This window comes from Chenopodium quinoa, unplaced genomic scaffold (genome assembly GCF_001683475.1).
Source record: "Chenopodium quinoa cultivar QQ74 unplaced genomic scaffold, ASM168347v1, whole genome shotgun sequence".
Lineage (NCBI taxonomy): Eukaryota > Viridiplantae > Streptophyta > Magnoliopsida > Caryophyllales > Amaranthaceae > Chenopodium > Chenopodium quinoa.
Window position 1 is genome coordinate 1,005,801 of NW_018743021.1, and position 23,170 is coordinate 1,028,970.

Here is a 23,170-nt window from a genome sequence, read left to right on the forward strand (position 1 = left end):
TATTTAAAATAAAGTTTTTAATGGGTGGTAATTTCAAAAGAGGACCCTTTTTTGGGTGGTAATTTACAAATTTTCCAAACACTTATAACGGGTTAAAAGAAAAAAAATTCGTATTACCATATGGTTTTTTTTGAAGAAATATTTTTTTTTGAAGCAAACGTGAAGAAATATTGTCATATGGTTTTTTTCAAATAAAACAATAAGGGGCTAAAGCTTTCCTCCCCATTCCAATATATGACTAAATTGATGCTCATTTTTCATTTTCAAATGGGAATTTCTCGTCGAGAAAATACTCGTTAATATGCGATATTAACAACCCATTCCAGCATTTCCTTTCAAAAAAAAAGTGCAGAACTTGAAAAACAGTAGCATTTCCTTTCAACATCATCAATGGAGGATTTCTCTTCGACAATGTCATTTAACCATAACAAGCATCTCAAAGAACAGTTAACCATTTCTTCAACTTTCTCTCCTCTTTTTATTTCAACCCTGAATAATCTGATTTGATTGATTTGTAAATTTGTGGCTGTATCAAATTTAGGTTTGTTAGCAACTTAACTGGATCATCTTTGCTCGACATTTTCTCAATTTCATTCGTGATTCCCGTGAGTTTTCTTCAATATTTCTGCTTCGTTGATTTCTTAGTGTTCGATTTCAATTTTGGTATGGAGTAATTAATTGAATTCGTTGCAATTTTTTTTGACTAATTCTCAGATTATTGTGCTTCTTCGGCGTGCAATTGGATTTAACTACGTTTCTGGTATGTTATTTTAGTGATACAGCAGCTGTTAAAATTAGCTATGATTACAAGTAATTTCTATTTAAAATATATGAATTCTATTGTGCAATAAGTAGGATGATTGTTATGTCAATGAATAGAACAATTAGGGTTTCTGTGTATACTGTTTCTGGAATATTTTTGATATGATATAGATGGAGTGTGAAATGATAGTTGAGATTGTGAGAAGATGGTTGAAGTTAATTCCATGCTTGTGGTAAGCTCATTGAATAAAGATCTGTGGGACATTGCAAGGGAAGAACTTCATAAAACCGAATCCCTTTACTTGCCTGTTTATAGGTATTGGCTTATTGATGATGTTTGCTCCAAAGTATACAACGCAATCTATATGCTATATTTCTTTTTTCTTTTTTCAGGCTCCATTAAATCGCAGAGGTCATCAAAGAAAGATGATGGTGATTCAGCTACTGCAAAGTATTTCAATGCCTACATGGTGTCAATGGCTGTGGATTTTCTCTTCATTGTTGTTCCTATACTTTTAATTCACACTGTAAGTTGATCCATGTATAGTGCGGGAGTATTATATAAAATGCCCAAGGAAAGAATTATGATGAGTTGATGACTTCACATATAGAATTCCTTGTCTGGTTCAATATTATTGATCTAAAATTTTTATCAGTGTTCAAGTCATGTTCTTCCTTTCCAAAATTTTAAAAATCTTGCACTCTTGCATAAGATCCCATTCTTATTTAGTAGCTGATTGGTCTGCTCTCATTGTTAGAGACTTAGCATTCTTCTAGTTCCAATCCAGTGCATGGTAAACATCTCTGTTATGTTAATAAATCTATAATTTTTTTTCCGCACACCATCAATTCGATTTTAAGTAGTATTTTCATCACAAAAAAATTCACTTATCTTATTAATCCCACACTTATCTTATTTGAACTTATCTAAACTTATTTGAAATTTTCAACCTTTATTGGACCACATATAAGGTGTTAATAAACCTTATTGGAACTTATTAACTCTTATCTTATCTAATCTGAACTTTTTAACCCTTTGCTCATCTATTAGAATCTATTAAATTATTCATTTATGGTTCGAGAGTGTATGCTTGAAACTTGATCAAGACCAAAATGTCACACATTCTTAGTCTTGTTCTTTGATCTTGCTGGTACCTTTATATTGGCAGATTAACGTGAAAGGTTGTGAGGTGAGAATTTATAATACACGAATCAGACGACTTTCAAAGGTTTCAAGACCCGGTGTCAAATTTTTTTGGGATTACAGAGAATGAATCTTTGGATCATATAATGTTTTGAAACCATACATGGGCACTGGTTACTTGGTTAGTCATATAATGACCCGTGGCAGAGTGTTAACGAGGGGATGCATATTTGTAAACGGATAGCTTGATGATTAAGGCAATGTGGACGGTCCCAACCACCCAAATGGCCTTTTGTGGTTTCATGGGAAGCTCCCTCTTTTCTTTCCGGTCCAAAACAATATAAAATTGTCCAAAATTGAAGGTTAATACACGAAATTGAACTGATTTTGGAGGTTTTGAGACATGCTGTCAAAAACTCTTGGAATTGCAGGGGATACATCTTGGGGTCATATAATGTTGTTTGGAACCATATATGACCAGTCGGTCATACAAAGTCTTGCTGTGGCCTTTTGTTAATAAAGAAGGCGTAAGTTAAAAGTGGCTAAACTGACGGAGTAAAGGCAAAGTGGATGGTTTCAACCACGGAAAATGGCCTCCCAGGGTGTCATGGGGTTCATGGAAAGCCCCTCAACTTTTTTCCTTTACGGGTCCGAAAAGGTCAAAAGTTGTTTGAAATTAAAGGTTATAATTCACGCTTTTGGGCCTATTTCGGAATTTTTTTCTAAAAGTGAAGTGAATGCTTGTGGTGTCATCCAGGGTCATATAAGTTAGTTTGGAACCATAACAAGCCATTCAATTGGACTATAAAGTCTTAGTCTTGAGATTGTGTTTGGTTAAGCTATGTGGTTATTTCGTAATTAGGTTGTATTGGTAGTGAAGAGTTGCAAGAGATGTTTTCAATAGTCACCAACTTGGCATCTTAGGTTCCTATTTAGGCGTTGGGAATCCTTCATCTCCATTGGTGTTGTTGATAATTCCTAAATTCATTACTTACTAGTTACTGCAACTTTTTATCATGCTGTTGTTTATATCATACTATTATACTATGATAATATATTGGTGCTGTGTTTGTTACTCAGCATCATTCAATGTTCAATTTGGTTTGATTGTTTTCATTTGTTCATTCATAATGGAATAAATGAATCAAACCCTTTTTAATGCAAGATGGAAAAGTATCCATAACCTAATAATGGAGTGAAACTTCATCTCATCTTTATCAACAAGAATAGAATATTCATTATTATTAATGGAAATTGTCATGCTTTATTATTATTATTATTTTTATTTTCCTGAATTTTCTCCCTTTTCAGTAATAAAATACATAAATAATTATTATTTCCTTCGTTACAGAAAAATTGCAACACTTTGACTAAAAGTGTGAGAGATTTTTGGACGAAGTGTTGCAATTTTTATGAAATTGAGGAAGTATATTTTACGAAAATAAATAAAAAAGTATTGTACTTTATTGTATATGAATAAATTATGCAAGTATCATGTCTCATGCATACAATCATTTGTTGAGGAATATATATATATATATATATATATATATATATATATATATATATTGTTAACAACACTACTTTACTATAGAGTCCTATATTATGTATGCTATATGTTATACATAATGTTTTCAAAACTTCACTGTGAAAGTAATATCGGAGAACAGTTAAATTTGCATTATAGAAAGTCTATCCTGCACTAGTCCTGCTCTCTACTCTTGCTTCGTCTTCAAGAAGTGAAGAACTAGCATATCATGGACCCCTTAACTGTTGAAGTCAAAATGTAGATGTACTTTGTAAATTGAAATAAATATTGCAATAGACCTCTATAATAAAAAATTTATTGTACAAAGTGCAGAAATGGAAAATCATATAGAGGGTAGGTGATGTATTTAGCCTTTAATGTTAATGCTAGGGAATTGCAGTGCAAGAATCATCTGTGTGCTACTGAGTTCCTCTACTTAATTGCTCACAAGTCCATGTCCATGTCCATTATTTTGCTTAAGTCTAGGCTGTTTGGTTTTTAGTTTGGAAATGAGTTTCATTTGCGCCTAGCATTGTGAAATCTTTGAAACAATACAAAAGAATGGGATAGAATGCATCAAATTCCCATCTCTGGGATTTCTTGCGGCAATTGGATTCTGAATGGGGCTGTATCACTTGTATATTGTGTCATTTTGAAATGGTTGGAAGCTTGCATTTATATGCTTTGATATATGTTTAGTGATTGTACACATTATTGTATAATAGTTCAGTGATAGAAGGATTAGTCAACTTGACAAAAGATTTGTTTTGGTTCCAGGTTTTGTCAGAATGGATACATAAACTAGCGCTACTGCTGACGTTATTTCTTCTATTTTTAATGCTAGTCAAAAGGTAGTTCTTATGTCATGCAAAGTTACAAAAATTATTGGTACAACATGAATTTGGTGATTAATGACCTTTAATTTTCTGTGTGCATATGGGCAGATATAGTACATCATCTTCTCCTGGAAGTCACGAACCTTGTGATACTGTAAGGAAAAGTATATCATCGTTCAGAGTTGCCATGGTAAAAGATTTACCTTGTTTAAGTGTAATTATTTGATGTAGCACTATAACTGTATGATTATGTTCTCATAAGGTCCCTTTTGTCTCACAAGGATGATTACTGCAGATGATAATTACATGTACATGTATACTTGCTGTTGACTTCAAAATATTTCCTCGAAAATACGCAAAGACAGAGACCTATGGAACCAGTTGGGTAAGAATGTTGTAGATTCATGTATCTTTTCTACCTTTTAGTAAAATTCAGATTGAAAAGCCATGGTCATTAAAATATCCCTCTTTCAGAATACCTGTTTGGGCTGTTTTGGTTCCTAAGTGGGGATGACCATCATGGGAAAGGTCTTTTGGATTTTCTGCTAATTGCAGCCCGCAAATACCATGGAAGAACTTTAAATTCAAGATTAGTGATAGGATGTGGTATTTATATGTTGAATAAGAAAATAAATGAAATGCCTTTTGTAATCCAGGCCTTTCTGTGTTGTCCTTGTCACTTAGTAATTTATACTCCTTGTTGTCTTGATAGCCTCTCTTATTTGTTTTAGAACAGTGCATTGTGAAACAGAGGGAGTACCTTTGGCTTTTTTTTTTTGTGAGATACTTCAAATATTATAGTTTTATACACTGTTTCTTGCTGTCCAGTCAACCTTATGCTTAAAAAAAAATATGTATAGAAATTTAAAGTCCTTTGTAACTTATCCCAATTAATATGATTGTATCAGATGGATCTGGGAGTGGGATCATTTGTGGTGGCTAATGCCTTGGTTTCACGGCACGCTCGTAATGTGTTTTCAGGGTGAGTCTGTTTAGCTGTTGTTAAGCTTAACATATGTGGCGTCCATTATGTTTACTTTGTATTTGTTATTTCTAAAACAATTTTTATATTGTAATTATTTGGATTTTATTTCTGCTGATTCTTATGTGACCTCAGAGGATGGAAGATTGCCCTTCAGTCTACATGTCCACTGATCTTGTTGGGTTTTGCTCGTCTCGTTTCAACTTCAGGAGTGGATTATCAGGTGAGGATTAATAAGACTTTTGTCTTACATTGTTATGGTTTAAATTTCCCATTTGACAACCCTAAATTTCAATTAAAAGATAATTAGTAGCAATTTATTGTTAGTAACCTCTGATTGAGAGTCTCTGACTACTCTCTGCGGATGTATAAGAAGTCCTGACAGTGTGGCCCTGTCCATGAATATGCATTGCATTGTTTTTTTAGTTGAAGACATTCTTGTAACATCTATCTGTCATTTTGTCATCTTAGGTCCATGTGGGAGAATATGGTGTGCACTGGAATTTCTTTTTCACTCTTGCTGCAATCTCACTTCTGACATCGGCAATCAATGTTCATCCACAATATTGTGGGGTTCTAGGTCTGTTCATCCTTATAGGTATGTTTTCCTTGTGTGAATATCTACATGATAAAGGTTTTCATAATTTAAGTAATAGTGTGTCCCATAGTTCATGGCCTTCGTGCACACGGTAGGCTTGAGTCTTGTTAAGATTCACATCATTCCATCTTCCTTCGGCCACAATAACATTAGTTTTGTAAACTGGGTGTATACTTTGTAGCTCTTAATAATCTGAGGCAGAACGACATTCATGCCCTAATCTTAATTTCTATGATGCTGTAGAAAATCTCTTGCTAGACATAGTTATATGTTTTCAAATATATGACAAATTTGGTGATATTTTTCAAAATTTATTTTTCCACTGACTAATCAGAAAAATCAATAAATTCATGAGACCTCTTTCAATCCTATGAACTCTTTAACTGTTGCACTGCACTATAAAAGGTTGTAAATTATCTATAATAATCTCTTACAAAAACTAATCTGTCTCTTAAAGTTCTTCCTATTTAGAATTTTGCAACTATTCACAGTTTGAAAGAATCTTCAAAATTATTTCCTATTACTGGTATATAAGACAAAATAGTCATGTGGGGTCTTGTTTGATTTATATCAATGAGTGCTTAAAGAATATCTAATTTGTATAATTTTTGAAATTCGTAATTAGAGATTCCAATGATCAAAGATGTGTATTGACAAATGTGTACATTTGAATGGAAGAACTTTTAGAAATGGAGGGAGTCAATATCTATAATTACAATGCACAATTACATGAAAAGTTACTTTGTAGGAGAATCTAATGATAAATTTGATGTATACTTAAAAATTGGTATTTCCCTCCTATTTGTGATACATATTCTTCTTTCGCACCAAGTTGTGTTTGAATGAAAATAAAAAATACAAGACCTTAAAACTATTTTTTCCTGCTGCATCACAGAAATTACATTTTGGAAAAAACTAAAGCCATAAACTGAAAATGAATAACAATGTGAAATTTTCCAGGGATTGGGGAAAAAAAATACAATGTCAAGTCAGAGTGCTGATAAGAATAAAGATTAGCATGTGGTTATGTTGGATAAAAAGTTACTGTGATGACAACTGAAAGTTATACAATTGGAAACTTTGGTTTCCTTTAAATGTTGGGTCAGTGGGGTATGATGTGAATTCATAAAATCGTAGGACTGTTATGAGCAGTGACTATGTAGTAAATTTACTACAAGAACTTTGTCAATCTCAGATTCTCAGGGTTATCATATTTAAATTTCCCTTTCTTATTTGTTTTTGCCGTTGTCATTCTAATGACAATTATGTATTGTCTTCCCTGTTGATTAAATTGACTCATCAGTTTTTCAGGGTATCAAATTTTTTTGGTGCAGGGGTTAAACACTTATCTTCTGTCGGATGTTAGAGGATTGGACATTATAAGCCAAAACAAAGAAGGCATTTTTAGTATATTTGGTAAGGGCCTTTAAGCACATCCCCTTCCCCCCCCCCCCCCCCCCCCCCCCCCGTCTTTTTTTTTTTTTTTTTTGTAAACTTTTGCCTATTGGCAATGTCTTGTATGGAAGGAAATTTTTAGAAAAAAGCTAAAAGTGGGTTTGGAAAGAAAGCTCTCTATCAGATATTTGTGTATCATCATATGTTGTTACTTATTTTCTAAATTGTTTTGAAGCTAAATCTATTTTTACATAAAAATTAAAATTCTATGTACTTTAGAGTGTGTAGATGTCTGATGTTAATGGTCTCTCATTCTTAGGATATCTGGGTATGTATCTGATTGGTGTTCAGCTGGGCTATCAACTCTTCTTTAAGAACAATAATTCTGCTTCTTCACATAGAGATCAGCTGACAAGATACAGAGTCTGTGCTGTTTCTGTTTTACTCTGGTAGATTTCTTTGTCCCTACTTAGATTTAGTAGTCATTCGGTGGTTTTTCTGCTGCTAATCATTTCTCGCCAATGTAGGCTGTTGACTCTCGTTTTAAACCTGCATGTAGAACAAGTCTCACGGAGAATGGTATTGCTACTATGATGTTGAGTTAATATTATAATATCTTAGCTTACTATTTAATTATTCTGACTTAAATTAAATTTCTTATTATATTTTTCAGTGCAACATGGCTTATGTGATGCTTGTGTTGGCTGTAAATTTTGAGGTATTCCATTTTCCTTGCTGCCCTCTATTTTCTTTAATCAGCTAATTTGATTGATTTGTTACAGAAAGATCTGTGTTGCTTGTAAACTGTGGTATTGTATATAATATTTATCTTTACAGTATACGACTCGTAGTGTGGTTGGTTGAGAGTTTATCTAGAATGTTCTATCAAATCCTGATTTTATAATTCAAGTTCTAAATCACTACTTTCAATCGTGGAAATTAACCAGCTTGAGCAGTAAGAGTTTCCATTTCTTATTATATATGAATCACACTTTGTAGGATTTGAACCTATGACATTGGGTTATGGAGTTTCTCGTTCTACCAACTGGAACTCTGGAACGACCCCTATTCTGAAATGTAATTGCTCTTTTTTAGGCCCAGGCTTATTATTGAAATAGATTATTGGCCTGGACATTTGGCTTTCGGCTTTCCACTTATACCAAAAGATATACTACACATCTGTTGTTTATGGTTGCAACTTGCCAGAAACTACGGTGAAAAGCCTTCTGTTAATGGTAACTACTGCAGCTTGTATCCCTGGCTCCAACTGTGCCATCTATTCAGTGACTGTGACTGATAATTAGGGTAGTTGAGCTTGATTTATTGCGGTCCTTGTGGATAAACCATTGCCGGCTTACACTTTCAATCTTGTTTTTTAGCTTTTTTTTTTTTTTTTTTTTTTAGTAGAATGTTTTTTAGCTACTGCTACGTATTACTGAAAACTTTAGCATTCCTGTTGAAATTTATGAGATGCTTTTCTGGTTCTATAGCATACATCTAAGCCCTTATCTCTTGTTGTGCTCAAGAAGCAACATGATTAGATCTTGAAAGGGCATACCCATCTTCCAAAAATCACTATACAGAATGCACCTTCACTGCCTCTTATGTTCTCCTCTGCTTTGCTTAAACTTAAGTAAACAACCTGGTATTTTGTCACAATCTTCTCATTCCCTGGAAATAGGGACCATGCCTTTTAGTAGTGAACTCCCTCTTTCAAGGTGTATCTAGCACCTATTTATTTCCTCGTATATTGGCTTAGTACTTTTCTGTGCAGAAACAGAGAAGTAACTCTGGGCCATCAGTTCTACGGTGTAATTGCTGCTGGAAGTTAAGATTTAGGATTTTATGCTTCATGATACAAAATCATGGCCAAATTAAATAGTAATACTAGTATGTTGTTTACTTTAATCACTTAACTGTGATAAATACTGTTGTATAGCTCAGGCTTGGGTCATGGTGCAAAGATTTTTAACTTCAATAATCTTTATAGGCATTGGGGTAATGTCAAGTGGGTATATCTTTTAACTTTTAATGTCAATCTATGTGGACTAAATGGTCATTTGCTTTTTATTTATTTGATCTATAGTATGCTGGTGAGGTGCCTTTGGATTGTAATTTTGTTGAAGTACAAGGGTACACAAGTGCATATTTACTAAAATGGATGCTACTTGTGTGAAAGGAATAATAATTTATAATGCATAAGGTTAAGTAAAATTACAGTCATGACTTATGCGGCTTATGACCCTTTCATGTCTAATATGTAATACTACTAAAACAAGTACATTATTTTGGTAGCCTCTAATCCTCCATATAACAGTGTCTTGATTATTTAACATTAATAATTGCTAAAATTGATAGGTTCTGGCAATTTTTATGCTTTCTGAGTTCACTCCTGGGAGTAACTTCACGGCACTTGAAGGAGCTTTTGACCAAAATTTATTGGCATCCTTCCTTTTGGTAAATGAGCTTTATATATTTTCTGGTACTTGTTATAATAATTAAGTTATTTTCTATCTTCCCTTATTATTGATCTCTTAATTTGTGCACTTTGAGTTGATTCTCTCTCTATTTAATTTCCCCTTTGTGCAGGCAAATTTACTAACAGGACTGGTAAACTTATCTATCGATACTCTGTTTGCTTCTTCAAATCAAGCCTTGGTTATTTTAGTGCTATATGCATTTGTTCTGAGTTTCTTCACTGGACTTGCGAGTTTTTATGGTTTTCGGTTGAAGTTTTGGTAGTGATGGGTCATTTCAGCGTTATACCAATGCCAATTTTGTTTGTGTTTTCTCTACCATTACCTTGAACGTGTATTGTGTAAGAAACATTTGCTTGAACAGCTCATCGTTTAAACAGTAATTTAAACAGATTGCACTTCATCAGTTCCCAAAGCTTTATATTTTCTTCTAATCCTGATGCTTTCTTTCTGAACTGTATCTGTTCTTTATTCAGTACAGATAGATACAAATTCATAGGTTTTATCCAAATTACATTTCATTTTCTGATTTGTTGGTCCGGGGGCGCTTTCAGTATCAGCCACATGCATCTGCTTCATTGTTTTCTTTGAGGACATTTGTCTCTACAATATATCAAAATAGCATGATCATAATATTACAGGTCATATTAATGTGAAGATGTTTTTTTTTTTTTTGTAATTTTGTTTCTCCTCATGCAAAGGTGAGCTTTCTGATATGCCTTTCTATCAGCTGGCATAATGACAGGAATAGAGAAGAGATTATTTGTCTAGGGATTGTATTATAGATACCAAAATGTCGCTATTCGATGTATTATTATGATATAAAACAGCAGAAAAACTTTATAATTTGTTCATATTTTGTTACATTACATGTTAATGATTATAATGTGTACTTTTTTCATGGGTAAGATTTCACATGGATCCCTCTGATGTGAACTCTGGCAGCTTGGACCATGACCCAGGTCCACCTCCCGTCCTCTTCACCTGATTAGGAAAACAGTTTTTCCTCCTTTTCAATTCAATAAAACCTCCTCTTTGAGGGGTTTTGGGTGTTGTGGATGACTAATGTTGTTTTCACCCCGGTTTCAATTCGGGACCATATAATGTACTCCGTAGTAATTTCATCATATAATGGTCGAATTCCGTTTTTTGGTTAAACTTGCTCTTATTTGTTGAACACTTTATGGTTTACACTATTTGATTCTAGTTTGCTGATTTCATGAATAATTCGTGTGTAACTGTGTCGTCATATGTACTAACTTTTCCCATAGTAGTTTAAAATGCAGCAAAATTTGGGGAGTGATCTATTATTTAAGGACGGCGGAATTATTTCTGATCTTTTGCCATAGTAGTTTAAAATGTAGCAAAATTTAGGGAGTGATCTATTATTTAAGGACGGCGGAATTATTTCTGATCTTTTGCCAACTTAGACCAAAGTAGCGAAGTATCACTTTGCAATAAATCCTTTATTGTTTGTTGTAAAACCCTGGAATCTTGTGTTACACTATTACTCTGGTTCCTCATACGACCTGCGAATCGCCTGACCATGAAATGGAACACTTATAGGCTAACTTAACATAACAAGGTAGAGTTGGCATCACAGAAACTAATATTGTACTAGTCTTTGTACTTAATAATAAAGTTAAATCATAAAAACATTGATTCTAGACAATTAACTCATGTTATATATCCAAAAAATAGTTAAATGTAATGTGTTAAAAAGAAGTGATTATGACATGCGAGTGACAAATAAGTTGATTTAGGTGTCCACTAATCAATGGGTTAACCTGACAAATTGAGGACCTCTCTCAGGGGCCCTAGAGTGAATATATGAAGTGTAGCTTTTGAACAGCTTGTAATATTTGTAACTATACTCATTTTCATGCAATTTTGTTGGGCCCCCTTTTTCACCTTCCCTAGCAGCAAAACCATGGCAGTTTCTTGGGTAGCATCCTTTTGAATTTGGGAAAACAAAACTAACACTGCTCATCTCTAAGTCACTACCGTTGATACTTCTTCAGAGACTCAGTGTGTTTTCCTGAAACAGGTTGCCCTCTCACGTGCTTTGCTTTTCGTAGTTTAACGTAATTTTTTAATTTTGGGTTTTAGCATTCCCTCTCTATCTTAAGCTTGATTGGAGTATAAGAGTAATGAGTCTCAGACTTTTCTATTTCTTTGATGAAGTTTCTTTGTTAGGCTAGTTATATGCATATAATCGACGTATTAAGTGTTAGAGCGAGGGAGGAAGAGAAGATGGCATTAGAAGCAATGCCTAACTGCAATGATATCTTTAACTTCATGGTATATGAAACTCTGAATGCTCCTATATATGGAAGTAATTTTGGCATTATGGAAGATGTTGTCGTTGTGGAACAGCCTAAAGTCCTCGGTGGTACGTCTGGATGTCCGAGTCATAGAACAGACAGCCGGAGGGTGAATTTGGGGGTGCAAGGAAAGAAGAAGAGGAGGAGAAAGCCAAAAGTTTGCAAGAACAAGGAAGAAGCTGAGACACAGAGGATGACTCATATTACTGTCGAGAGGAATCGTCGTAAGCAGATGAATGAGCACCTTGCTGTTCTACGATCCCTCATGCCTGAATCTTATGCTCAAAGGGTAAGTATTTAAGTATTTTTCAATTTTGATGCTCACTGTTTCATTAATCTTGAGCTAGTAAGTTTCTTGTTTAAAACGGTGTTTGTTTTTATATGAATGATGAAAAATCATGCACAATAACTTTGATTATGCAGTGTAATAGAAGCCATCAACATTATATTAGTGTGCTGATCTCTTATCTGTCCTATCTATCATTGTTAGTTTGTTACATAAGAAATGTGATCATTTTAATCTGTGATAGTGCTGATCACCTCTTATTGTATCAGTGTTGCATAAGAAACGTATATTTCATACTACTTTTGGTTCTTTCGTACTAGTTTTTACTCTTTTGGATGTCAATTATTTCTCTTTTTTTCCGTCCCTAAGTAATAGGTCGATTTCATATGGGCTTTTTAAGGGGATAATTTTACGAATAAAGCTACAACACCATGATAACACTTCACAATTCAAAGCGAGCTTTTGTTCATTACCTTACTAATGCAACCATTAAGAGTTGTATGATAAAGTTCATGTGTTTGAATTAACTACATTTAGAAAGTGACATTATTTTGAGACGAACTTTGAATGAATGTGGCCTATTTCTGGGTTGATGAAGCTTTTTTTCCCCCTCAGATTTGATTGTAAACTCTTTTGTGTTGTATGTTTGGCAAGTTTAGGTTAAGACTTCATAAGAATTAGCCTAACATTATTTTCTAAGCTCTGTTTTCTTTGAAATTATACACAAATGTTTGGTATTTCTGCAGGGTGACCAGGCTTCAATTGTTGGTGGTGCCATAGAATTTGTGAAGGAGCTTGAGCATCTTGTGCATTCCCTCGAAGTTCAGAAAATGATCATGCTACAGCAAGCAGAAATTACGAGATCAGAAACCGGTCACAGTACTCCCACCACCACACACAATAACAGCACATTGCTAACTCCATTACCAGAATTTTTCTCTGATTCTGATCACTCTTTCTCTCAACTTGGTAACAAGTATACCTTAAAGAGCAAAGCTGCAGCAGCCGAAGTTGAGGTCACCTTGATCGAAACCCATGCAAATATCAGAATCCTTTCGAAGAAAAACCCAAGGCAATTATCAAAATTGGTCTCTGGCTTCCATACATTTCGTTTCACCATCCTTCATCTTAGTGTCACCACCTTGGAACCTTTAGTCCTGTATTCCATCAGCGCGAAGGTATGTACACTTGTACACTTGTACTACATTTTGTTACATTCTCTATATGCATTTCTTGGCAAAACAGACCTGTGTATAATCATCAGTATTGTATACAAAGCTAGATTACTCGATTTTGACTATGAGTAAAATTGACCTAGCTAACCTAAATTTGATGATTTTTGAAAACTAATATTGTATACATATTATTGAAAATAATTTGAACAAGAATAACGCAAAACAATGCTAATTTGAACGACCTATTTGCCACCTGTAGTTGTATACCTCAAGTACAACTTTTTAATTTAAGAGTGTACTAGTGGAAGTAAGACACAAGATCGCCATTATGAAAATAATTGATCATTGTACAAATTTAGCTTCATTTATTGGCAAAAATCAAATTACTACCTAGCTAGCTAATGCAAGACCACATAATGAAATAGCATGTTTTCAATATTTGCTATATTTACTATAAACAGATATGCCTTTATTTTGTCACAATTGGGGAAGTTAAAACATTTTAAGCTTTATGAAAGTGAACATTCTCATTGCAGGTGGAAGAGGGTTGCCAGCTCAATTCTGTAGATAGTATTGCAGAGGGAGTTCATCACATGCTTAGAATAATTGAGCAAGATGTTGCTCCTTCATTCCTAGCATATTAGCTCCTTTAGCTTTTAGATTTTCATTTAAGTACCTCTTTGTGATATTTCATTGTTACCCATGTCACGGGCACGTAAAAACGGTATGGGACCGTAATTTGTGGCTTAGTTTTGTTAAATGTATCCCAAAGTGTACCATGGTACATATGCACCACGTACCAATTCACACGCTCTATATAGTGGTTCACGAGGGTGAATAGTGAATTAGGTAACACTACAATATCCTTGCTTGTTTCTTAATAATCTAAATAGGCTTCCAAGCAAATTATCTTTGTTGTTGAAAGGTTTTCAGGGTTCACAATTAGATTGATCATGAAATTCACAGTAGTGCTTGGATTGTGTTATTATTTATTCAAGTTTGTACTATTTACTATGTAGTTTGCTTACAAACATGAACACTGTAATGAAGATTGACAATATAATCTTTATCCTAGAGGCTCAAAGTATCACAATTGGGTCAACTTCTTGAATCTTAACTCGTTACTCATTGGGCTTCGGTCGTAAATGGCCCAACTGATCAATGATAATATTTCCTCGGCCCATATATCCAAGATCATTGATGTTAGATGCTAAAATTCAGTTTCATCTTTCATGTGTAATATTATGCACTGCTATAGCCTATACTCCTTCCCCGTGAGGGTATGGCCTTAAAGATAATTTTCCTTTTTTTTTTTTTTTGAAGGGAAGATAATTTTCCATCTTGAGATAAAAAGGATTCTATATTTCTATGCCATTCATTCATTCTAGTGTGTAAATAATCAAACCAAAGTCAATATTGATTGTACTCATTTTTAGGGCTTTATACACATTTTGTTATGCTTCTTAGGTTGGAAACTAACTTATATTTCGTATAACCTTAAGGGACAAACTATGCATTCCTTTAAATTTTGAGAGAGGAAAAAAAAAAAAAAAAAACCCTCAAAATTGGTCCGAAAACATATATTATAACCTTCATTTTTTTTTAGCAATTTTTTTACTTTTTCGGACCCAATATATAAAAAAGGTTGGGGTGCTTCTCATTGACCCAATGATACCTCGGGAGGCCATTTGAATAGTTAGAACTATCCATCTTGCCTTTAAATCGTCAATTTAGCCATTTATGTACATGTTTCCCTTAATCAACTCAACTCAACTCAACACGGGAATTTATATGACTAATTAGTGATTATATACAGTTCTAAACAATATTATATGAGTTCAGTTTTTTACACTTTTTCTCTTTTTTCAGTCTTGTAAAGGATAAAGGACGAGTGCTTCCTATGGACCCCTCCACATCTCTGAAGGCCATTTAAATGAATGGAATCTTCTAATCTATTTAACTTTAAATTGTAATTTTAGTTTTATACGTAAGTGTATGCCTCTTTTCATTAATTAGATCAAGGCAATTTCGAGACTTTACGTGACAGAGTAATGGTTGTATGTGGTTCCAAATAACTTTATATGACCCTAGGATGCATCCCCTACAATCTCGAGAATTTTCAACATTGGTGTTGTAACCGCTGAAATTAGTCTGGTTTTATTAGAGTACAATAGCCTTCTTATTTGGATTCCCATATAGCATTTTTGGACCTTTATTGATTATGCATGAGGTGCTTCCAAGGATTCCTTAAGGGCATCTAGAGGTCTACTCTCATTCATGCCTTTTGACCCACCTTTCATTATCATGTTTTAAGATGCCTTGAGATACTTAACCTTGCATTGCCTTGTCTTGTATTGCCATGCCTTGCTTTGGCCCAAACGCTGACAAGCCAAGACACTAACACTAAAAGGAAGAAATGAAGCTTGTCATCACAAACTTTAGCTAGGGTTTACAACACCTTATATATCGACTTAGCAAGTGTAGTAGCTTCTCTATTGGGTGTTAACTAGCAGGCTAGCTGATGGTACATTGGTGTTGTTGAAGCTTGACTCAATATGAAGATTACTAGATTGGCACACGGAGAGTGACAACTACCTTAGGGATCAGAGTGTCAAAGAAGTACACGTACAACACATCGTAACAAGGCTATTTAAGGTTCGACTTGAAAAAGACATTGTCAATGTTACATCAAAGTCATTAGTAGGATGTGAATGTGTAACAAAGTCTTTCAATTGATAAGGGGGTAAAAGCTAATTACCAAGATTCGCTAAGATACAAGTGTATGATTATGTATTACAAGGAGCACTTGATTGAATTGTCGGTATGAACACTTTGATGATGCATTTAAGTACTTTTTTTCCAAATGTTAGCTGATCGATGTGATGGCCAAATATTATCTCATCAATCTGTAAAGATTGGCAATTTCAATATTCTGAACAAGGCAAATACACGTTGCTGAGTGCTGATCAATGAGCAATGATTACGAACTACTTTCAAACAGGCATTGATGAAGGACTGCCTTTAATGAACTACACCACTCTTCCTACTTTTACCTCCATGGCTCCATTAGTAATAACTAGTAAGTACCTAGATTATTCGTATCGATAATCTATTGAATGAAATATCGCCTAAATATAATCCATTTATAGCAATCCCGAGATTATTCATATTGAACATTATGGAACAGGTGGAGCAGCCGGGGTAGGTATTAAAATTAGCCAAATCGAATATATCACCTATGTATATTCTATTCATATCATTTTGAATAATGAGCAAAATTTTACTCTGATGCAGGTCACATTGGACACATGTAACAAAGAACATATTCAACATAATAATCTGTATGAAACTAGTAAATTCAATTTATATTTTTCATTTGCATAAACAAACTTCCCCTTACAATCAAATTGAAAACAGAGAAGGAAGAAAAAAAAATAGAAAAAAGCCTTAAATTCCATTCTAATCACCTAAAAAATTACATCAAACAAACTAACTAATCTAAACCAATTAATATGCTAAACATTTCTTACCATTCATGACAATCCAAAAAAAAAAGTATACTAGTAATTTTCTCAATCATTTTTTTTTTTTTGGGGTGTGATAATCTATCATAGAGGAATAATCACTTCATTTCTTCCTCTGCCATGCTTACCAAACAAAAATCTACCACTCGAAAATGATCGTTTCATAGCAACACTACTTGTAACACAATGCAATACTCCACTTCTACTACTACTACTAGTATTACAAGCACCAAGCTTGCTGCTTTCACCAGCTATCCTCTTCAAAGATTGATCTCGAATTTCACCAATTTTCGTTACACAATCCTCTTCTCCATGATTGCATCTAATAACATCAGGAATCGAAACTCTTGTTTCATATCGATGATCCATGGAAATAGATCTTCTCATTGCATTCACCCCTCCATGATTCCTAGCACCAAGATCACTTAAAGCTCGAAAAGGAGTAGTCTTTGGTAAATTCCCACTTGTTTGCCCTACAACAAGATCACCCATTTGTCTTCTTTCATCACTTGAGTTGTTTACATCCTCCCTTTGAACTTGGTTTTCTAACAAAACATTATGATCTCGGACATTATTGTTATTGTTATTGTTATCGACTACAGATGAAGGATGATTATTAGGTGTTGGGGAGATAATATTAGCGCGACAAAGAGGGCAATTAGAGTGAGACCTAAGCCAAGTATCAATACAAGCAACATGAAAAGCATGACTACATTTAGGCAAAAGCCTTAAAGAGTCATCTTCAAGAAACTCACCAAGACAAACAGAACAATCACTACTTGTTATCAAACCATTGCCTTTTTTGTACTTAACAAGCGTGATAGTTTTTATCAATGCTTCATCTAACCCGGGTGTGCTAATAAGCCAAGCCTCATGTTGATGGTTGTTACTACCATTATTATCATAATCTTCCTCGACGATTTCTTCATTATTTGTAACGCGATTCTCCCTACTCGAGTTTGTGTTTTTTCCACAATACTTAGAGATTAAAGCATAGTAACTTACTAGGAGAAATGCACTTGCAAGGATTCCAATGATCGCGATCACTAGAGGTGAGAAAGTTGTGCTAGTTTGAGACTTGTCTTCAGGGAAGGCAAAGGGAGGTGGTGGAACAAATGGTGCAATTATACCGTCGCACCATTTAGGGCAAAATGTGCTGCATAACCTTAGAGAACAATCTTTTGTGTTCATGAAAGGTAACAAAGGTTTTGGTTTTCCTAAAAATTGCATTAGTTTACCTCAAAAAAAATTGAGTATACACAAACTAGACTTGTGACAACGTCACACAACATAAGATTTCATAAGAAACACGGGTTTTACCAACCGAATTCTCCGCGTAGAGAACAAGGTAGAGGTAAAGGAGGAGGAGGAGGAGGAGGAAAAGATAGAAGAGATAGGATGATTTAAGAGAGTTGGGTGTTATATCAAATACTTTTGTTTTATTTACTTCGTTAGTGTTGTTGTTCTCTTTTTAGCTTTACTTTAGCATTTCTTTTGAGAAAAAAAGAGAAGGGTAGAAAATTTGTTGACTAAGGTTAGTGATAGTTGAGAATTCATTAAAGTAATCAATGTCATTGTTTTATGGTTTCCCAAAAATTGTACACTTCTCCAAATTTATTTGTGTATGAATTGGAGAATGTAGCATGGCCCATGAATGCAATCTTCTTTATGATAATTGGGAAGAATGGGCCAGAAGTGTGTTGTAAAGCTTTAATTTACTTTTATGCCCTTTGCATTAATCAATAAATTAATTATCTCACTATCAATAACTAGGTACTGATATCTACACGCCTCGTCAACTACTTACAAGTTATTAGAGGTGTCAAAAGCACACCCGATTCGACCCGATCCAAAATTTATTTGAAAATTATCAGATTAAGATTTAGACTCGCGTGGATTGGTGAACATAATAATTTAGTAATATGACTTAACTTTTAAAATTGATCCGATCCGACCATATCAAACCCGATCCGATCATCCGAATTGACACCCCTACATATAAGTGGTACAACCATCTAAAATATCACTATAATCATTTTAGGACATCAAGATACTATTGTAACAGTTACAATTTCTTATTAACAAACCTATGAACTTATGAAGTGTCCATTACAATCAATTCTCTCAACCACATTTTCTTGTAATTAGTTCAACAAAGAATGCAAATAAGTAGATATGTTTATAATAGGAAAAAATGATTATCCGGATACTAACTAGTAGGTTGCTTATTAATGTTAATTTTGCTCCTAACTTTTAGTTTTTATACCCAGTCTTATATCATATTGTATCACATCAACGACACATATTTTTATCTAATTCCCTAATTGTGTCACGCACTCGTTACAATACAAAGTAATTAATCATGTCCCATCCTAAAATAAAAGAGTATACGAAGCATATTATAGACATATTTTACTTTACACTCAAAGTACATACAACTCCAAAAAAATAGGACGAGATACATACTAATATCCACATGTACATAATCTCTGTTCTATCAAAAGAATCAAGAATTTACTATCTCAACCTTATCAACTTAATTTGAACAATAATTAAATTTAATACTTCTTAATTATATTCATTAGTCTATATTAGGTTGGAACAAGATAATGCAAGCTATATATATGTTTTGCCTTACTAAAATGACTAAACAAAACTTAATTAACACACTAACTACAGTAGTAAATTTGATCACAATAATTAATTACACAGAATTCAGCAAGAAAGTGCATCAGGAATAATAAAATTAATTAAGATGATTTATTTGCCGAAAGTATGTTGAATTGTTGATCCCACTAGCAACAAGCATATATTCTTTCATCATTCAAACCTTCTATTCATAACTTGTATGTATTAAAAGGAGCAATTAAATCATAAAAATGTCTTAAAAGAATAATATTTTGTCTTAAAAAATTATTGTATTAATAAACTTGATAAAAGTCAGCTCTCTTATTTGATTCTACTTTTCCCCTAATACAATCATAATTAATTATGCTATGTCAATTGGTCAAGAAATTGCATGTCTTTTAAATGTTTAACAAAACTTATCTTTTTAATAAATTAATCATATATATAGTCTCATACACGAAAAGTTCGATGATTAGCAAAACCAATTATTACGCTAATTGAGTTGCTTCTTGTACTTTCTTACACTCAACACTCTCAAGGCCTAGCTCTTTAATTTCTATCAGCAACACTCAAATAACTTGCAAATTTTGTGATACATAACTTTAAATAAATCTTATGAGTTTATAGGGGCGATATAACTATTAACAAAATCTTATGAGCTTTTAGGGTCGATACATCTGTCTCACGTAACAATTATTTTTTCTAAAAAAGTGTTATATAAACGTATATTTAGGGACAATTCTATATTTGTCGTAAGATAAAAGGATGATTTAAGAATAAATACACGAGATTAATTTAATGAACAAGAGTGGTCAATAATCTCTTAATATAATAATAGTAAGTTAATATTGCTAAAAGCAAATGATTCTTCATAATCTCTACACTCCACCATGATCAAGTATCCACCCCTCTAAATGGTCCAATTTGTCACATGAATTCTTATAATTAAACAAATACCACAAATCAAAATGTTAGTGCTAAGGAATGTCAGCTCAGTGAGTATAACATTCTACACAACTATTTAAAACCCCCCAATTACTATGTCCCACAATAAGCCAATGAGAAAATAATATTAATCTCTTTAATGTAATTAGCATGCCTAAACCAAAATTATTAGAAATTAAAAAGGAAGAAAAAAGAGGGTGAAAGTTTTGTCAAATATCAATTTACTCAAAGATTTGAAGGCATAGGATGCCTTTAGAGCTAGCCCAAAAACTATAGAAATTAATAACCCTATAATTCAATGCATATGTATATTTGACCTAAACATATTTTTTAATTGCACATTTCTGGATATGCATAGGATTATAGGAGTATAGTATATAAAAGGTGGAACTGGAAATTAATAAACATTTTGATCTTCATGATTTTAATACTTTGCATTTTAGAAGTGTTAACTGAGTGAGATCGTCTCATATTGATAATATAATTTTAAGATTTCAAGCATTATTTTCCGCCTAAAAGGAAATTTTACCCCTAAAGTTTAAATAAGTCAGTTTTGGTTAGACAAAAAATTATGATGAAATCGCTTCCAAAAAAAAAAATGCAATTTTGTTGTTAAAAAAATCTGAGTAATTTCTGTATAAATAAATAATTTTCTCTATTTATAAAATTATACAGCATATTTCTTTTTAGAAAATAATGCATGTCTAATAAATTATTTTTCTTGAAAAGTTTTCAAGTTGAGACACTTGAAGTCAACAATTTTTAGTCATGCCTTTGTACACATTGAGGTCAAACATTCGGACATTATTGCATGAAGTTAAGAGTATATGTATCTCATGTTGATTAATATTTGCATGCAAACCCTATCATACCACATTTAATAAATCTGTCTCTGATCTAGCTACTTCTTAGCTAGGGTACTTTTGACTCAACGATTCAAAATGCATTTTTTGTTTCTGGTCAAGATTTCAAGCATAAAGTGAATCGCAATTTCACAACAAAATAACTAGACCTCGATCAGGATCTAATAATGTCATTGTCTCTTGAATATGACTCGAACCCAATCCAATCTATACGATATATTTGTTTATTTTCCAACTCGGCACCTCCATTTGTAAACCATATAGCTAGTGGACAGTACAACTTTGCAAATATTGTTGCAACTAGTCATAATAAGCAATGCTATACCTAGATAATTTAATTTCAACCATATTTGTCAAATAATAATAATACTAATAAGATAGATAAAAGAAATGGAATCAATAATGAGCTGGAAGCCATATATTTGGTTGTGGAATTGTGGGCGTTACAGCATATATATATTTATCCATCAAGACATTCTTCTCTATGGACAAGATCGAGGATATAAATCAGAATGTCCAATTTTCTGCTACCTTTATTTCTTTTTAAGGGTTCTTTTTCCACATATATCAACTTGCAACATAAATGTCTCTTTACCAAATTTGTAAATATATATAATTGTATCAAGCAATGGAAATAAAACTCACAACGGATCTAGCACGAGAGCACAAGGGTGGGAGAGGTTCGATTTATGGACTCCTAGTATGAGGTGTACCGCATGTAAAATGTATATTGTACTACATGTGTTTGGTTGACATGATTATTAATTTAAATCTTACATCTTAAATTCGTAAGGTATTAGGTTTATAGCCTTGGGGCGGGTTTGGCTCATAACAATGCCTCACGATATCAAATTAAGAGGAAAAAAATTCATTTATAATTTGAACCATATACATGATCATGTTCTTACATATCAGGATTCAACCCATACCATCATAATTTTATTTCCAAATTCAAATTTATACCAATCTTAAGTGATATTTGACTTTAATATATACAATTCCAAAATAATATGAGATGATCACCCAAGAAAATAAGTTATTGTGAGACGTCTAGTCTTATACAAATTTTGTCCTTGTAAAATGTTTGGTGTGTGAATTTATGATCTTCATATTTATTGATAAGATTTGACATTAGCAAGAACGATCCCTACGAAAGGTACTTACAACTTACAACAGCACCATTTTGATGAAAAGGTACACAAATTAAATCATCATGATAGGTGACTATTGTCTATTGAATAGTAAGGATTTGAAGTAGTCAAAATTGGCCCTACATCCTTTGTTTCTTTTGAGACACTCGGGTAGAAAAGCTTTAACCTTATGTAAATGGAAAATTTGTTCAACTTATTGAATATTAATCTAGCCATATGTAATAAACACAAATACATATAGTAATTCTACCACGAAAATTTCATTCAACAACTAGAAGTAAAATAAAATTTATTTTTAAATCTATCGATTGTTTAGGATAAACATAAGTCGAAAACTCTAAGAAAAGCACAAATGTTGTGATAAAAAAACATCAAATGTAAACTACTTGAATCTTAAAATAGAAAGATGATGAAAAAAGATATTCAGGAAAGATGGGAGATGAAATAAATACCACTAAAAATCAACTTAACACTCTTTAATTTGTCCTATCTCCATCAAAATTAGTTGAATCTTAAAAACCATCCAAAATTTGTGCATCCTTGTTGAATTCG

General features: G+C 33.1%; 3 protein-coding genes across 4 annotated transcripts; 2 read left to right on the forward strand and 1 right to left on the reverse strand.

The window, feature by feature from the left end:
* The first annotated feature begins 134 nt into the window (after positions 1-134).
* LOC110730168 (uncharacterized protein At4g17910) lies at positions 135-11,281 on the forward strand. 2 transcript variants are annotated; one of them, XM_021909945.1, is made up of 16 exons: positions 135-446; positions 542-605; positions 715-760; positions 1,156-1,289; positions 4,212-4,285; positions 4,379-4,460; positions 4,566-4,655; positions 5,179-5,252; positions 5,388-5,475; positions 5,724-5,850; positions 7,162-7,266; positions 7,565-7,694; positions 7,773-7,824; positions 7,919-7,963; positions 9,604-9,727; positions 9,835-11,281. In XM_021909945.1, the coding sequence occupies exons 1-16, from the start codon at positions 391-393 to the stop codon at positions 10,050-10,052; spliced, it is 1,509 nt and encodes a 502-aa protein (XP_021765637.1). In that variant the 5' UTR covers positions 135-390; the 3' UTR covers positions 10,053-11,281. The 2 variants fall into 2 exon arrangements, with proteins under 2 accessions (XP_021765637.1, XP_021765638.1); XM_021909946.1 differs by having other exon boundaries at positions 139-446; positions 9,604-9,702; positions 9,835-11,279.
* Positions 11,282-11,365: 84 nt separating this feature from the next.
* Positions 11,366-15,698, forward strand: LOC110730169 (transcription factor bHLH71-like). Its single transcript, XM_021909947.1, has 3 exons — positions 11,366-12,335; positions 13,079-13,510; positions 14,044-15,698. The coding sequence occupies exons 1-3, from the start codon at positions 11,928-11,930 to the stop codon at positions 14,149-14,151; spliced, it is 948 nt and encodes a 315-aa protein (XP_021765639.1). The 5' UTR covers positions 11,366-11,927; the 3' UTR covers positions 14,152-15,698.
* A 1,388-nt stretch (positions 15,699-17,086) lies between these two features.
* On the reverse strand, positions 17,087-18,627 carry LOC110730170 (RING-H2 finger protein ATL52-like). The gene has a single exon (XM_021909948.1). The coding sequence runs from the start codon at positions 18,259-18,261 to the stop codon at positions 17,116-17,118; it is 1,146 nt and encodes a 381-aa protein (XP_021765640.1). The 5' UTR covers positions 18,262-18,627; the 3' UTR covers positions 17,087-17,115.
* Positions 18,628-23,170: the final 4,543 nt, after the last annotated feature.